Source organism: Cinclus cinclus, chromosome 2, assembly GCF_963662255.1.
Source record: "Cinclus cinclus chromosome 2, bCinCin1.1, whole genome shotgun sequence".
Classification (NCBI taxonomy): domain Eukaryota; kingdom Metazoa; phylum Chordata; class Aves; order Passeriformes; family Cinclidae; genus Cinclus; species Cinclus cinclus.
This window is the reverse complement of record NC_085047.1, coordinates 50,544,551-50,563,009: the sequence shown is the minus strand read 5'-3', so window position 1 is coordinate 50,563,009 and position 18,459 is coordinate 50,544,551. Positions and strand designations below refer to the sequence as shown.

General features: G+C 38.4%; 1 protein-coding gene across 1 annotated transcript in view; it reads right to left on the bottom strand.

The window, feature by feature from the left end:
• FRY (FRY microtubule binding protein) overlaps positions 1 to 18,459 on the bottom strand; it is a 154,659-nt gene that overhangs the window by 118,292 nt on the left and 17,908 nt on the right. Inside the window, 1 exon segment of the mRNA XM_062514919.1 lies at positions 7,490 to 7,689. Coding sequence (XP_062370903.1) covers positions 7,490 to 7,689 — 200 coding nt within the window.

The following is an 18,459-nucleotide window of genomic DNA, read 5'->3' as shown; positions in this document are numbered from 1 at the left end:
CATGATGTTCTAAAAAAATCTTTGATACAGTGATTTCCATATAACAATAAGAAGGCCAGATGATGGAAATAGAAACTTCCAAGTCTTTTGTTGATACCTTTGCATGAATTCAAGTTATTGTTTCAACAGTTTATTAAGGTTTTTTTAAGGTTTTTCAGCTATGTGACCTGACTCAGCAAGGTCCACAGGGAACAGGGCAGGGCTGTGGGAGCAGGAGAGTAACGCTGTTGGGGCAGGGACTAATGGCTCCAAAACCTGGGAATGGGTCCTGGCCTGTGGGCAGGTGTGGGAGAGACTCAGAGGAGGCCATCAAGGCTTATTAGTTCCCTTAGGGTCCTGACCACTGGTTACCCACCCAGAATAATGTGACCTAATTTAATAAAGCCTATAGGAAACCCTTATCCGTTGATTTGAATAAATTTAGGGTTGTAATTGCAGGGCTGCTCCAAGCCCAGCAGAGATCTCTGCAAATAGGAACCACATTCTCTCAAGATCCAGACAGCCAAGAGTAATGAAGGACAGCAAATGACCCTGGCCATGGTCTGCTGTCTGATGTCCACTAGAGATTTTAACATCAGGAAGATACTTATTGTCACCAACTGTGCACCTGTTTCCACAGAATAGAAGAACAGATGAGGAAGGTGTATTTTTAAAGTGAACTTGAGAACTACTGCCAGTGGTTTTCTTTAAAATTCTGTTACTTGGAGCTTTCTTGGCTATGTGTTTATTGCAAAGGCTGTGGCTGTGCCATGTGAGAGGCATCCCCAGGTGATTTGATCTGAAGCCTTTTCCTTCTGGTTACTGGTACTGATTTGACAAACTTTCAAGAAGGATGCCAGGTGCCCTTGCAGAGCTAATGTAAACCTTCATTGTTCTTTTGCTACAAGTATGTTGGTCCTAAAAGCCATAGCTTCCACACTTATTGCATGCCCAGCTAGTGAAGCAAGACCTCATTGGGTGGATCTCCAATTTGGGAAGGTAGTTATGTGAAGTATTTCAAGTTTTCTCATATTTGTCATGCCACAAGATAGGCAGGGTCAAATATGGTATAATTCAAGTTGTCTGATGTATAAACAGTGCCAGGCCAGATTCAGTCCCAGAAAAGAGCACATAAATAAAGCAGTACCTCATTGACTTCAAATGTGACTCTGAAAGCATGGAAAGGATGAAGCTGTTGTGAATTTATGGGAAGATACCTCTTTATTGAATTTCTACTTTTCTGGCAACAATGCAACCGAAGTGTATGCTTGATTTTCTTCTGTCCTTCATGATGACAGGCCACTGATGAGATTGGCCTGACATGACTGCAGTAGGACTTTTCATTTTCTGGACAGTGGTAAGAGCACCCAGATATATGAATATATTTCCCTGAAACTTAAATGATACAAAAATGTGATTAAGGGCATGCAGTAGGTTCTCTGCCTTTCCTTCTGATGGAGAAAAGAACACACTGATATGGCCCAGCCTGGGCTTCATTTTCACCGGTGCACTGGACTATTTCTGAAAAGCCAGTGAACTCCCAAGGAAAGCTGATTAGTGAAGGAGGGAAGAGTGATGACTGAACCATTGTTCTGCTTAACTGATTTCTTGAAACAGATAAGTTAGCTGCTGGAAAGTCTGAGTAAAAGGAAACAGAACCGAGGAGACAGTCTACATTGAAATTAAACTCAGGATCACAGAATCATGGAATGGTTTAGGTTGGAAGGACCTTAAAGATCATTAAACTTCAACCCTCCTGGCATGGGCAGGGACACCTTTCCCTAGATTTCTCAATTCTGGTCTTGAATACTTCCAGGGATTCGGCACTTACTGCCTCTCTGGGCAACAAGAATTCCTTCGAAGGGGCTAGATGTTAAACAAAATACTGAGACCAGCTACTAGTCTAAAAAGGTGACCCAGGATCCAGTCAATGACTTTCAAGAAAGGAACTCTGCTGAACTGACACTTTCTGGGAGGACTAGGGGACAGACCCTCTCCTGAGGTGAATGACTGTCCCACAACTGAAGGACATAGATCTACACATTCAATTAACACATCCACTGTAACAGATCTGTGGGGCTCCATACAATGAAAGGATCATACATGCTCAGGTTACATACTGAGTACCTAAAGTAATATGTTGTGGAGATGCTTCCACTTTCTTATGAGGAGGTGAGAGAACAGTCCTCATCACAGTGTAATAAAGTGAGGCAGAATTTCATACAGAAGCATCTCCAGAGACAATTATTGAAAGAATAATTAAGAATAATTATTCTTAATTACCTACACATTATTTATTGCAACTAGGTCTAAAAGAGCTACTATGATAATATTTATTCCTCTAATTTAAATGCTAAATAAATAATACAGTAGAAATAAAGAACTATGAGACACTGGATACAGAGTTATGGTATTATGAATGATGAGGTCCTTAGAGCTGGGATTGACTACCACATGCTTTACAAAATTTTGACTAGCACAAACACTCGGGGAATAAAAGAATTAGATTAATGATCAGTGGCATAATCCTTCAGTGACACAGGTGGATAGGGACAGATGACAATGGGAAGCCAGCATGCTTGTAGCATTTATAGCAGAAATGTCCTAGGGAGATAGGTTTTGTATGAGAAAAGAGAACAGAATTTTCAATATGTATGTGCACAAAGACTTTAAAATAAAGTTGTGTAATTATGAATTTACATTGTGACTACATAAACTGAGTGAATAGCTAAAACAGAGCAAGGCAGCTTGCATTTCCTCTTTTCCAGGAAACTACTTACTCCTTACAGTAATTACTATCTATTCACTGTGAACAAACAGGGGTCCAAAGTCCCTGTACATGCCAAACAATTAATGAGGACTTCAAATGTACAATATGTGTAACAGTAATGTGTCCCATTACAGGTGACAACCAAGGAGTTGTCACCTTGTGTCATGCAGCTGGAGCTTTAGTCCATGTAAACCAGAAAATTCTACATTACAGCTGTGGGATAAAACTGCTTGGTATTATCATAGTCTACATAAATCTTATTAGTTATCACAGTCCAGTCCCCAGAAAACAAAAAACCTATTTCCTTTTCTCCCAAGTCTGTTCTTAGCATATACTTCTCTTGCCTAGAGAAAGTGAAGCCTAGACTGAAGCTAATCAGAAACCAGTCCTGTAACTTTTTCTTGTGTCCCCTGCCCAGTTGTGGGGCAGGGGAAAGTTACAAGGTTTGTGAGTGCTGGCCTTTCAGGCACTTCGCTTCTCACAGAAACCTGTAGTTTCCATCTGGCATAAAAAGACCGGGAGAACAGCTCAGACTTTTCCCACAGGCTTTATTATCATCCATGAAGGGGTCAGGCTACAAATCCAAAGATGGGGGATCACACATGTAATTTTATAGGGTTTGGGGGGATCACAAGTAAACCAATGGAAAACAGGGTTAAAACATTTTGGCCAACTACATTATCTTTCTTTGTTTGGGACAACCAATTATAAAGAACCAAACCTAACCAATAATATTCTAAAAAGATAAGAACAAGAGCTTGCATTTTTCTAACATGAGTAATTCTAAACAAGTAGTTTTTCTTATCTCAAAGAAGGTTCCAGGGGGCTGTCGCAGGGGTGTTTGCAGAGGGATTCATCTCCTCTACACACTCCCATTATAGATATTGGTTGGTCAGTCTCTGCAATTTGCATTATTCTTTCCTTTTTTTCAAAGCTGTCTGAACCCTCTGCTAGGTTGTTATCACCAGCCCTGCCTTGAAATAGTTCTCTATTTTAATGTCTTCAAGCTTCTAATGAAATGGGTGTAATAAAGACACTAGTATCAACCACATCACTCCTTTCAGGGCTTTTTCCTAATGGTGAGCTGAAACCTGCCTAATAAAAGGAAAGAGTTACATGCAGAATACATGAATATGCTTATAGTCCCAGTCCAATAATGAGTAAATTCTATCCTTGAGTTCACTATTCAGAGAGATCCTGAATTTAGACAAGCTCAGTAAAAGAAGATGCTTGCAGGAGAAAAGCATAATGAAAGTTTACCAACAGCTAAATTAACCATTAACAACTGTCAATGCCTGTAGCTCCCTATGTTTTATCAATGTCTACAGCTGTGTGTAAGTACTGATGAAAGCCGTATTTAAAGATTAGCCTGCTCTGTATGCACAGGATGAATTATTACCCAAAGCGAAAATCAACAGTCCTATAAAAAGGAAACTGTTTTCTGGGCTTTCTCCTTACAGAGCTATGAAACATATTCTTTCATCTGAACTGGCACGAATATTTCCCTCACTTCCTCTTTCTAGCTTCATTTCAAGGTCACCACTGCTTGAAAAAAAATCAGAAGTAATAAAATATCAGATTGTATTTGTTTGTAAGTGAAGCAATGCAGAGGAGATTTAGAATAAAAACTGATAAAAATTAATATGAATTCAATCAGCTGTGAAAAAAGGTCTGCAGAATAAAATCTTTAATATATGTTACAAATAAGAACAATTATCTACAGAAAAGAACCAGGGAATTATTAAAGATTATCAAGAAAAAATTATTTACGTTTCATTTATGGGAATTTAATTTTATAAACTTGACAATCCACTTTAATCAAGTCTGCTGTCAAATACTTTTAATTTGAAATAATGTAACTTGACAATCTGGGTACAGCAGTTAATCATTAAAAATAAGCCACAGGATTGTGAGCTTATTACAATTACTGAATTGTTATTTCATATATCAGAGATCCTAAAAAGGGGAAAAATTGACCTGAAATTCTGAATAAAATAGTCTGCAGATGAAGTTTAAAAATGTGAAATCTGGAAACAAAAGTTTCCCATTTTAACTTGCTAAAGACTTAGCAGTGGACAGTTGACATTATATTCACATCTAGAAAATATATTAACTGGGAAATGTGTTTTTTATGATGACCACTGCCAGATCCAGTAACCCAAATTTCAAATGATACTCAGCTGCTAGCCAAGGCAGAAGGAGGAGTAGGTGACATTGCCCTCTGCTTTCTCTCCCACTGGAATATTGCTATCCCAGATGAGGTTTCATGGGTCTGCAGGAAGGGGTGAGGTTTGCTGTGCCCTTCACTGATGCCGTAGGAAATAGCAAAGATTTCTAATGCCTTTCTAACACCTGCAACTCATGGTGTGACACAAACAAGATTTTCCAACACAATTGTCAGAACGCTGTAATTTACACTTCAGCTCTGTGTGCATCACAAAAGAAAGAAATTTATATATCACGTGGGCATAGGGAACCCTTAGAAACTGAGAGAAAATTAATAAAAACAACAGTAATGATAAACAGAAAGTATAAGCAGACAGAGAATATGTGTATGAAAAGAATGATCTAGGTTACAAAGGTATCACTAACTATTTAATTTAACCATAGTTACTTTAGAGCTTCAATGTGAGCTAGACTTTGTGACAAAAGAGATGCAAAGGCAGCAATATTATAAACAGATCATTTATCTTCTCTAGAAGATATTAGAAATATACATCACTCATTATAAAATTAAACTGTCATATCTTGTAATGACTTGGAGAAATCAAACTAGAAATATCTCAGTGCTCAGCACTGTGCAAGTTTGACTTTCTTTGAAGTGCACTTGAGCTTAATTAGAACATAAAGTTCAAAGAGTTCACCATCTGACTACCTATTGTGAAAAAAGGCCAAAAGGTAGCTTTTCACCATTATAAACTTCATCTCCAAAATCCCTGGGACTTAGTGGTCACAATTCTAATCAGTAGAATAAGATGTGGGAACAAAGCTGCTAAACATCCAGCAGCTACATCACAAAAAGGGTAGACTTAAATTCTTAGCTGTTATTTGAGAATAATTTTTGCCATTTTCCAGTGTCACTTCTTTCATTACCACTTAATTATTACATGTTCATTTTGACTGCATGTCTACAGAATCCTGCTTACTCACTGGTCACAGCCAACCTCAAACAGCATGCCATGACTTGTAAGTTTTATTAGTATGAATGAGACACGAGTATGTAATTATTTTTAGTGTCTCATGGTCAGACCCCTGTAAAAAAGTATGTTCTGAAAATGATGACAAGAAGGTGACATTCCAGTCTCTTGTCATATTTCTACATTCTACATTGAATTTACCAAATAAAATTTCATTGAGCAACCTCCAGAATAAGATCAACATTCCACATATGAAAATTCAGAGGTTCATGTTTAAGAGCAAGCAAACTGCTGCAAGGAAATTATTTCCTCAGTACTGGTCATCTTGCTGTTTTCCTGAACTTGTCAAGTAATTTTATACACATTTTGCTTTAAAATTTTAAAAATGTTCTCTGGGCATCACATGAAGACTGGATGATAATAAACAGCAGCTGAGATGTTATTTTTTAAAAGGACCTACAATATGACTGTCAGTTTATTCTACTTTTTGTGATCTGAATGGAACTCATCAAAGAGGAAAAAACTGGATTTTTGTAATAATATTCTTTACAGTAATAATTTTTTGGTGTTATTTCCAAATTACGTAAGATAGTTCTGTCATCTTGTATCTAGCCAATTTTTCAGAAGAAAGCCTGGTAAAACTTTCCAAGCATCAAATGCTTCTGTATCTAAATCAAAGCTAAACAGATGCCATGAGACTAAAGAAAATTTTAATTTTGCCCTTCAAAATACCCTGAATATGGGGAACTGAACTAAGTATTCTACACTGGACTTTATAACAAAAACATACCAAGATTTTCTTAAAATTCCCTTATAGTACAGAACCAGAGATTTCTGGCTATTTTTAGGTCTTGGGGCTTTTTTTTACCCCATCAGAACTAAAATACAAATTATAGAAATATTCTTCCCTAATCAAAATAGCAAGAATGTATATAAAATGTAATCTCAAGGTAAATGACCAGGGTCCTGGAAGTTCAGTTACATAAGACAAATTGTAAGAGACATACTTGCTATTAAGTTTGCCTAAAAATACAAATAACAATGGCTGTCTCACTGTGCAAGACCTTGTAATGTAACTCCTTTTTCAAGTGCTGCATGCTTTTCATATCTGGAAAATAGGTGCCATAGCCCTGTGTTAGATTATGAAATCTACTAATGTCAGAACTAAAAGAGTAGCCAGCAATGGTAGCCATTTTCACGTTTTAGCTAAAAACCCGTGATGTTCAGAAATACTGCTTTTATCATATTTCAGCATTTTCTAATCTATTTTGGCCCAAGTGACTGTTCTCCCAGCTGTGTAATCTATGCTGGCTGACATACCTTCTGCTTCTCAATCCCATTAACCTGTGCCTATATTGCAAGCAGAAATTAAATATTAATTCCTTTTCAGGTCACCCCTTTGGCATATCTTGCATACCTCTGCCCTCTCCCACAACACTCTAATTGCCATAGCAGCATATCTTACAGTTTGGGAAACACTATCAAACTCTAACGCGGATTGCAAGCAAAATATTCTTCAGAGCAAGCAAGCCTGATTTTAAAATAAAACTTTGATTTTTTTCAAAGCACAATATATATACACATGGAGCTTCTTACTACTCACCAGAGGCTCTGCCATGATGATGCGAATCTTGCGTTCAGCCAGAGTAGTGAAGTTAACAAACAAACTCTTCAGGACGTATTCGCCTGGTTTACTGTCCGGGTCAATGCTGATGGGCAACATGGCTGGAGGTCCTTTTTCTCTCTGTGTACCAGAAACAGGAGGGACAGGTGGCTTGATATATCCGTTACCAACTGGAGAAGCTGAAATGGAGAAAGGACACATTTACTTCTGCGTAGTTCAACATGCTTTAACTTTCACAGAGCACCTCAACAGCTCACTACACTGTCAAAGCAAAACTGGAGACTAGCTGCTAATCAAAGAAATACACAACACATCAATATAACTTCCATGAAACTATAGGTAAAATACACTGGAAGAAGAAAGCAAAGGTAAAATATTTTATGTTAAAACTGAGTAGTGTTTACTATGCAGTGCATACTCAATTCCCTTTTTTTTACATGGTAAGACTTGTTGATACCTAACTGAAAAACTTCCTCATATTTTATCTTTTGCATGCAAGTCAGACCTGTAACTCAGTTGTCTAGTAACAAAAATTTATTCTTTATTTCTATTCAAACTGGATTAGCCTTGCAAAAGTCAGGAGTCTGGTCTTTTGACTACGGTGAGTTGTAAAGAGTCTTATTCTCCTGTCATCTATACTGAGGTCAGTCAAGAATGACTCAAGAAACAACACACATGTCACCAGTCTGAATCTTACACGAAGACTCAGACATGGAATGTTTTCCATGGACAGAAAGTATTAATTATACATTAGCTTTCCTGAAAGTACCAAACCCTACAGTTTCATCTGGCACTTTTGAGTTACACCTGGTGTATTTTGTTCAGTTTTGTGCCCTCCCATACAAGAATGACATTGCTATTCTGAAGCAAGGCCAAGAGAGGACCATGAAGATGGTCGGGGCTTGCTAGATTAGTAAAGGCTGACAGTGCTGGACTGATTTAATCTTGAGAAGAAAATCTTATTTCATTCTTTAGCTACCTAATGGAGTAGAGCAAAGATGCCAAGGAACTAGATTCTTCTTTGAGCTGAGGATGACAGAACAAGAGGCAACAGACACTAGTTTGAATGTGGGAAACTTCTATCAGATATATGGAAGTAATTTCCACTGTGAAGGGGTGACCAAACATGGATACCTGTTGTCTAGAGATACAGCAGAAACTCCACTTTTGGAGGCACTTGAAAGTTGACCAGACAAGGTCCTGAGAAACCTTCCCTAGTTGGTGAGCAAGCTGGGGTTTAACTAGTCATCCACCAGAGATACCTATTCCAATCTAAATTATCCTGTTATTGAATTCCCCATAATGAGTATCAAGATATTGTATACTAGACACGATCTGAGCTCTACTTGCTGTTTTTCTGTGAATGAAGGAAAAATAAATGGAAGCACTTCAAATGTTATCATTTTACACATAAAATTTACAACCCAAAATCCTTGTGGCTCAGCTCTTATTGGCAATGAAAGTCATATTTGGTCGTCAGGCAGGTACTGGTAGCATCATCTCTCTCTTAAGTTTTGCCAGAAAGTTTAAAAGTAGCAAATTAAGAAACACTGGCAAGACCAGCTATGATCCACTCTGAATGTAAAAGTGTCGCAATGCCCACAAGCGCTAGTGGTGATTGGGACAGAGATGCTTTAATGCAATACAAACCATGGAAATATTTTAAACTAAAACCATTACAGCCCCTCTCTATAGCATTGCAGTCCAGAGTGTTACATTACATGTCTCTTCCAAGTTGCAAAGAAAGAAAGAAAGAAAGAAAGAAAGAAAGAAGAATGAACTACAGTGATGGTTTCCTCACATCTAATAGCTTTAGTCTTTTCCTCTGAGGAACAGAATTGCAAGTGTTACTGAAATTAATTGGTAATTATTAGTGACATGTGATTGTTTTAAGGATAGATTAGATTTTTGATGCTTTCTGTGGACTTTTAACACTTCATTGCTGAACAAAAATGGAAAAAAAATTAAAAGAGGAAACTTTATGGTTTGAGAGTATTTTAATCAGAACCCAAAATTACACACTGAAAAATAAAAAAGGATCCACCAGAGAAAAGATAACATGCTTTCCTTTAGAAAAATCACTTTACAAGTTCCTATATTACTCTAACAGAAGACAGAAATGCTTCTCTTCATGTAGCTATTATTCTGCAAGCATAACACATCTATACTTTTCTTTGAAAATAACCCCTCACTGACGAGGTACAGCATCACTCTTTAGCACAGCAGCAGCACCTCTCCTACTGCAACAGATGTTTCCTGCTAGATTTGTTCCCTGCAAAGTTTCACTTGATTTTTGAGGGCAAAAGCATTATCATGGAATCTTCCTGGCATTACGACTCTTTGCAAAGAACAAAGTATAAAAAACAGTCCTACATTTAGATTACATAAAACTTGTTCTAAAAATGCACTGTTGTTCTCAATAACAATCTACTTCAAAGTACTGAAAAAAGTGCCACCAGGGAAGAGTGTAAGCGCTACTGCTCCTCTGCCATCACCTAGGCTCTCTTAAACATGAAGACAGTGGGATGCAAAGGATCCGATGCAGATTTTTATGGACTATCAAATACACTAGGCAATGGAGGTCTCTCCACAAATAGCCTTAGGATGGAGTAGGACAACATTTTTACAGTGAGGAATATATTTGCCAAATGCGTGGTTTTGACCGGCTCACGTCTATCCGTGAAACCAGCTCGATCTCCAAGCGCTCAGTCAGGAGAATTTTCTTGGTGAGCAGCGAAACCAATTCTGGCCAGGATTTGTGTCCTTTGCGCAGCGAAGCCCGGTCCGTGCCCGTGCCGCTCCCAGGCTCGGAGCCCAGTGCGGTGCCCCGGGATGGGCGAGCGGGATGGGCGAGCGGGATGGGCGGGATGGGCGAGCGGGCTGCTCGCCAGCGCTGCCCCTGCCAAGCACAACACGGCCGGGCTGGGGCCGGGCAGCCGGCCCAGCCTGCCTCTCGGAGGGATCCGCAGCAATCTAATGGAACACAAACTCGCCTTCCTGCTGCTCGGCGGTTCTGTTCTAAAGCCGGCTGCTTAAGCTCGAAGCACCGGGGGTATCGAAGGGAGGCGGGCACGCAAGCGGGGCGTGTGTGAGAGCAGGTACGCTCCGCGTCCTGGCCAAATTAAGTTTAAAAAGCCTTAGCCGTGCCACCTGGGAGCTGCCGCCCTAATCTTCAATCATCGTAGCGTTCAGCCAGGATTCTGAGACTGGAATTTAAATCCACATTAGTCATTGTTAGCAGGAAGCCTTTTAACGATGATTCTGTTAGGTGTGTGACACAGGCGGCTTTAATTATTTTTTCTTTTTCAGACATTTTACTGAAAAATCACTTATTTGCACATTGTAATAGAGGAATGCAATTATCTGTGGGATTTGCCAGTGCACCAAAAAGTTTTATTCTAGCTCTTCTCATAAATAAAGAACTTTACAGCCTTTCCCCCAATACAGACAAAGCACATCCTGGGGGTCAGCATCTATCATTACTACATCAATTACAGCAGTTAAGAGAAATGACTGACATATGTCATTGATTTAGTTCAATTTTTTAAAATAGTATTTTGTAGCTGTTAACTGCATTTAAGCATCTTTAGTGTGAAAGCTAACGCTGCCAGTACTCTGAAGGTCTGGAGTTGATCATGAGTTGGTCATGAACTATTATATATAAAGTTTGGCTTTCTAAGGCATCTTTTCAGCTTCATTAGCTCCAGCATTTGTATATACTAGATATTTGCATTGCAAAAATCTGGCCCAGTGACAAGACTGTCACTGATATCTATACTGATAAGGTATAAGCTTTAACTGAATATAGCTTTTATGCCTAGACTGAGAGCCCTATAAAACTCACTAAAAACTAGTTGCCTCTGAGACATAAAATTGGATATCAAGGACTCAAAATTTAAGAAGTACCCGCATCCCTGGTTGGTCCCTTTATGTTTACACATTATAATGTGAGCCTTAGAAATAGCAATAAAAAAGATGTGATCCGTTTTGCCATCTACACCAGTGAAACACTGCCCCATTACATAAAATACATAATTTTAACATGAGAAATAACTATGTATCGTTTGTTTGGATTCATGCAGAAGATATATGGAGGGAGGTGGATGGAAGGAAGGAGTTATACTCAATTTGAGATACTGATTTCCTTAACAAGTTTAGTTTTTTCTGCCTGATTTCAAACTAATAAATGTTTTACAAAGAGAAGTACCAGAACAGACCACAGAAGTGTTTAGTTTCAATGTCTACATGTTGTAGGGTATTCGTCACCACACAAGTAAGCTGCATTAAGCTAAACCTTTACCTAGAGAAAAACAGCTCATTCCCCAGTAGAATGAATGGTGATGAACATGGAGGACACCATGGTAACCCTGGTGCCCAAAGACTCTGCTATAGCAGACAATCTACAGATTAGTTTAGAAGGTCGTAAACATATTTAAAACTCCTATCCTAGGAAAATCTGTAACCAAGTTTAACCATGCTAGAGCAACTATAGAATGTCTGTACCATTTGGGGGTGTAATTCTGTCTGAAGCAACTTTTCTTGTTTCCAGCACAGTCTCTAACTTTTCTACTAAATGTGCAATAAGCTGTATTTCAAATTATACTCTTATCCCACTGAGTATTTTCTATTTAGTGCAGGTCAGGACCATATTACTTTCTCAATTTTATATATTTTTAAAATAATTAAAGACAAGGAATAAATATGGAAGTATCAGTGAAATATCATACATGGTTGCCATCACAACCATATACTATTGCCACATAAAGGCCACCTGACATAAAACCACTGCTAGATTTTTCTATGTATTGATCATTCCCCTGATCAGAAAAAGAGCTGTAAGAAAGCACAGTAGTTTTAGTGCAATACACAATCAAAAGCTGATACTGGGGATGAGTACAAAATTGAATTATCCTAAGAGAGTCCCTGCTATGATCTGCACTACAGGCATTTTTCTTAGAGCTATAAGAGGAATCAAAACAACTGAACGATCGTAACGCACAAACCCAGAATCTGTGCTACACTGCATATAACTTCAGCCATGCTGTTATTGAATTTTCAGTATCTTTAAGCAGAAAAAACAGAGGTTGGATTTTTTTTTTAGCAAACTGTGTCAAACTTACACTTTAGCAACCATGAACAAACTAATAAGACAAACGCAAACATCTATTTGCAGTATTTTCATACCTACCGAGCCCCTTTATAAAGCCGATCACGCTGGATTTTCTCCAACATGCTACTGTAATATCCATGAGCCTGTGAATACATGAAATGTTCCACTCCTCCAGTTAGAAAAGTTAGAATCCTTTTCTAACTAAAATTGAAAGATAAATTACTTGTTTCATAATCCTGTTTCACACTTCCTCACTGCTTGTGAGGAAGACATTTCCTTCAGTTTCTTGGTATTGTTTCTCAATGGACAAATGCTGAAGACCTGCAATGTGTGAGCTAGAGCAGGCCTGTGGATCAGCTCAGCCTTTCCATAACCAAAGGGGTAATTTTTAGCTTCAGCATATGATGATGACCACTCACAGAGTGGCTGCATGTCTATATTTATCCACAAGTACATACTATGCTGACAGATTAGTGAAACTACTTCAGGCACTCCAAGAACATGAGACAGGATAATGGAGTTCGACAAAAACAAACCACACGTATCAAACACACGTATTATCATATAATTCAAGCTGAATAGTATAGAAATGCAAAGAACAGTGACAACACAAGATGGGGTTTTGTTTTGTAACTGAAGTCTTTAGGCCAAAAGTACATAAAGTCTAAATTCCTTCCGATAAAGCCAACCCAGTATCTCTTCCCATGCCAAGAATCAGTGAGGAACCACATATCCGTAAGAATAACTGTACATCTGCTGCAATCTTGAGAAAATTTGCTTTTTTTTAAAAGAGCAATTATAATATTAGAAAAAACCCACATTATTAAATAAAGCATAAAGAATTTAATTTACAAGGATATGGTCAATGGCCACAAAAAGTTGTTTTGCACCCTTTGAGGAAGAATATTCCCAATTAATTCAAGCTTGGTAGACAGAGAATAAAAAATGAAACTTCTGCTGAAAGAAACAAACTAAAGGTCTAGCAGATCCATTTTTATCTTGGTGAAATAAACTGTAAGAAGGAAAACGTTATTACAGCGTATTAGTAAGATGCACTAATAGCACTATTATAATGTAAACACTATTTTCATAATTAATTTGCATATGCCCAGTTCCAGGCCCCTCAGTTTAGGAAGGACGTTGAGACCCTTGAGCACATCCAGAGGAGGGAACAAGGCTGGGGAGGGACTTAGAACACAAACCCTGTGAGGAACGGCTGAGGGAGCTGGGGTTGTTTAGCCTGGAATAAAGGAGACTCAGGGGTGACCTTATCACCCTGTGCAACTCCCTGAAAGGTGTCCTTAGTCAGGTGGGGGGTGTGTCTATTCTCCCACACAACAGCTGACAGAATGAGAGGACATAGACTTATGCTGCGCCAAGGGAAATTCAGGGTGGATGTTAGAAAGAAATTCTTCACTGAAAGAGTGACTGGGCAATGGAATCGTCGGTCCAGGGAGGTGGTGGAGTCACTGTCCCTGGACATGTTTAAAAAAGGACTAGAAGTGGCACTCAGTGCCATGGTTTAGTTGATGAGGAGGTGTGAGGTCACAGGTTGGACTTGATGATCTTAAAGGTCTTTTCCAACCTAGCTCATTCTGTGATCCTGTGATTCTGTGAAATATCAGTAAATATGTATTCTAAAACTACAGATTCTGAAGACTGTCTAAAACTGTTCAGGCAACTATTGGAGAAGACAATCAGTCATTTTGTGTAGCTGACTTGACCCAAGAACATGACATAAAACTATCCCAACTCATCCTGACTTTCAAAAGCCTACTTAACCCAAATACAGGATTCTTCAGGAAGAGTTTCTTTGGTTTACCAATTAGATAGATGTCTGTGATTCAACAAAGATAAAACCCACACAATTACATGCAAAACAGAAGTCTGGAAATCCTTATGCCAGAGGAAGTACTAGTCTAGAAGATAAAATAGAGAAAAGACAGTGGGGTCAGTGGGGAAAAGTACAACAGAAATTCAAGACTCTGGAGCAAAAAAAGCTCATTTGGAAAAAAAGTCTAAAGAGAATACATTTGGGAAGATATTCAATAAAGCGTTGAGATGACCTGAGCTCTCTAAAATGGATATCCTCAAATACTTGATTATGCTGAAACTATAAGGGAGAAAAGGCTAATTTATGTGTTTCAGATTCCTTAAGTTCCTACAAGAGACATGCCTCAGGAGATTCATTTGTGTAAACAGCATGGGGAAGAGGAAGAAAGAAGATATCTTCCATGATAAAGGCGCTCCAGGACTTGGTTACCAATTTACCTAATGTAAGACCAATATTTAAAATTATTTCTGACTGAGTACTTAGTGAAAAAATGGTGTTGTCAGGCTTAGATTTACTTATTCCACTCTTTTCACACTACTTGTGGAGCTACAAAAGACAGTTCCAAATCCTGTAGACTTGGTTAGGCAATTTTGTCCAAACCTCCTATTCCTTTTACTCTAACAGGAGAATACAGATTTCGTGTGAACTCAAACAACAGCAAAGACAGAAAACAGGAGACAAATTAATTAGTACATCCACTAAGAAGTGGCAGAATTGCCAATAATGTGTAAGCCCAGCTACTCTACCCAAGAAAAAGGAGGCTTGAACGTCGTGTGTGTGTGTGTGTGTGTGCACATGCTTGCCATTCTTGAAATTATTTTCAGTATCTTAAAGAAAAAGAAGCCTAAAACAGACCATGTGGTATTCTCAGTGAGACTGAACATTTTGGGACGTCAGGCTAATTCTTTGTAGCAAACTCATTCAGACCTCCCCTTAATCCAAGGGTGGACAACAATTTGCAGAACAGAGTCTAAGAACATATCCGAGATGTGGTAATTTTTTTAACAACCAGATCCAATCCTCTGCAGGATAGAAACAAAATGCAACCTGGAAATAAATATATGGTCACTCAGTAGGCCTTCTGGATGCGAAAATAGCATTTATGGAGAATGTTCTTCTCAGCACATCTACAGAGAGTTCCTATGTTCATTCCACTCAGAGATGCAGTCATTTTCTGTGATGGACCCCACCAGGAAATAATCAGTTTTACACAGAAATATTTGCCCAAGCTCAGGGAAACATTAGAACAGTCCTTACATGACTGTTAGCATATAAACAGGTCTTATTTGAGATTGATGTGGTGAAGTGCCTGTTAGCTTTGAAGCCAAAGGTTGCTGTTTAACCTAGAATCTTGGAAAGAATAAAACTGCTGGTTTGGCTTTATCAGCCACTAGCAACCTTCTGGTCCTCACATCCCAGCTGATGGCAGGTAAGTGTTAAGCTTTGTAATCCTCAGAGGAGTACTGTAATTCTCTGCAAAAGAGGGGTAATTGATGTGAGAGCCTGGAGAGGAAAGCAGTGAATGGAACACATTTTCTCCCCTTGCATATGCAGAGGACTCAAGAATGATGACTGCCAAAACAAATAAACAAACAGGAAATTCTGTCATATGTGCCCATCGACTTTTTAAAGGCCTTTTCACTGACTTGGCTAAGCATCCTGTAAGATACAGACTTTCCCCTCTCTCTTTCTCCTAACTGGCAGGTCAAGGGTTGAGCAGCATAACAGTGCTTCCTAGGTTCTTATCTCAGATCCTTGCAAGGCATGGGAGTGAGGCAGGAAAGCAATTCTCCTTCCCTCCCATTCTCTTTGCTCACCATCTACTTTTCTGATTCTTTGTCTTTAAATCATTCCTTTCTTGTTTACATACACCACTGTGCTGAAGATATGTGGGAATATACACATGCAACATAAAGATTTTTAACTGCACCAATTCTAGAAATTGCTTGGTTTATTATGAGATTAAAGACTGGAAATGCTAAATGACATGGAAGATCTTGTGGAAAATATACAACAATTTTCACATTTGAGTGTTTTATTTAAGGGTGATATCCTTAGTAAAGGAAAGATCTTTCTCGCTTCTGACGGGATCGAAATCAAACAAAAATACTTCTCAGTTTCTATGTTCTGTATAGTAATGACATGCTGCCTCTTTGAAGACTGATTTGAGAATAACAGTATACTTTCAAAAGATTTCAAAATCTTGGTATCTTTTCTACATAACTTCACAAGGTTGTCTTTTACCTTTTCCAGTTATTCCAAAAGAAAAAAACTCCAAAGAAGGGTGAAAAGACATTTTCAGAAGAGTAATTGTTGGGTTTTTTTCTAAAAAAATTAAAACAGAGACAAGGTTTATTTCTGAAGTGACACCAGGACTTCTTTGAGCTCAAACAGAGCGTAAAAATAATTTGATTTTTAAATAAAGACATTCATAGTCTTCTTTTACAGTTTTTTCAGGTAATAGGGCAAAGAGGCTAAGCTCTACTTTGGTTTTGTTGGAGAAGAAAATAGTTTCATATAAGATTTTTAGACAGACATTTTGTTGCATTTGCTTTCCTTTTCAGAGAGAGGGAGATGAAGATACTCCTGTCATTTTGTGGCTGGTGGGTGTTAGCAGAAGAATTATTTTTAGGGAACTTGGGAAAGGGCCAAGGAAGTACAAGGCTAAAAGAGTCCAAAAGAGATGGAATTGTTACTTCCAGAAGAGGGACTGACTAGCAAGCAGGGAGGATGTGACCTATATCTTCCTTCCCTAATGTGCAGATTTTGGTCAGGGTAGAGTTAATTTACTTTTCCTTTTCTACTTAAATATTCTGCAATACAACTGTGAGTCTGGATAAGATGCAATTTTGAAAATATATTTAAACTGTTTATTTTTTACCAGAGAGAGACATTAAATGCTTGCATCTCAGTCCTATTCCAATTTCAGCAGCTACCTCAGATGTTAGAAGTGGAACCATCCCCGAATTTTTGTTGTCTGCTTGTTCGCACTTGCTCTTCCAAACTACTGACATGTTGGATCATGCTGTTAAAAACTCCGGGAATGTTTCACGGGAATGGAAACAGCGTATCACTTGTGGATGGAGTGTCTTCTGTGCAATGTACACATGTGTATGAAAATCTGAGCATGTTGTGATGAACTTGTGCAAACAAGCAGTACTTATTACCAATGTATAAAAAGAAACAACTTCTAGTTCTCCTAACATAACACACTTCAATGTCTAAAAGTTGGTTTCCTACAGCTTTATTTATTTCAAGCCATAATAAAGGTGTCATGTCTAGTTATGTTTCAAAGTGTAGAAGTGTAGTACTACTAAGGAAAATCTTTAAAACTATACTTGCTTTCTTACATCTTCTGCTGCACTTGATCTAGTATATGGGAGCCTTTTAGGGAAAGTTACACATTTAGCCACCTACCAACCAAATATCAAACTTAATCTAGCCATCCAGACTCTGGGCAAATTGAGACCGACATTTCTAGGCAATCCATCAAACCCTTCTTAGATTCCTATCTTAAGACAGAATAAATCCCTTTCTAGAGATGCCTATCACTCATTCAGTGATTACTGAAAGAGAACTGATAACAAGGATACCCAAAGTTATTAAGTGATGATTCTTACTCTTAAATCTTTAGATTCTTCAAGAGCACCTTGTATGGATTAAACTGCGCTGTGGTGCATTTTAGTTGCTGCTGGCTCAAATTCTTGCCCTTGCTCCTGTGGGTGGAAAATGGCACAGCACCAGCAGTAAACCAAACCACAAGCTGGATCTGTGGACTGGCAAGTTAAACCATCACAAACCAAGAAGAATTTCACAAAATTCTGTGAAGCTTTCTGTGATGACACCCCAGGAGAGATTTCTCTGAATAAAGACTAACACAAGAGAGACATCAATTCATGTTTCTCTCTACAGTGGAGCACACGAAGTAACATCTATACAAAGAAAAATGAAAGAAAAAAATTTGCAGCTAAAATCTGGATTAATATTTATTATCAATCTCCTACT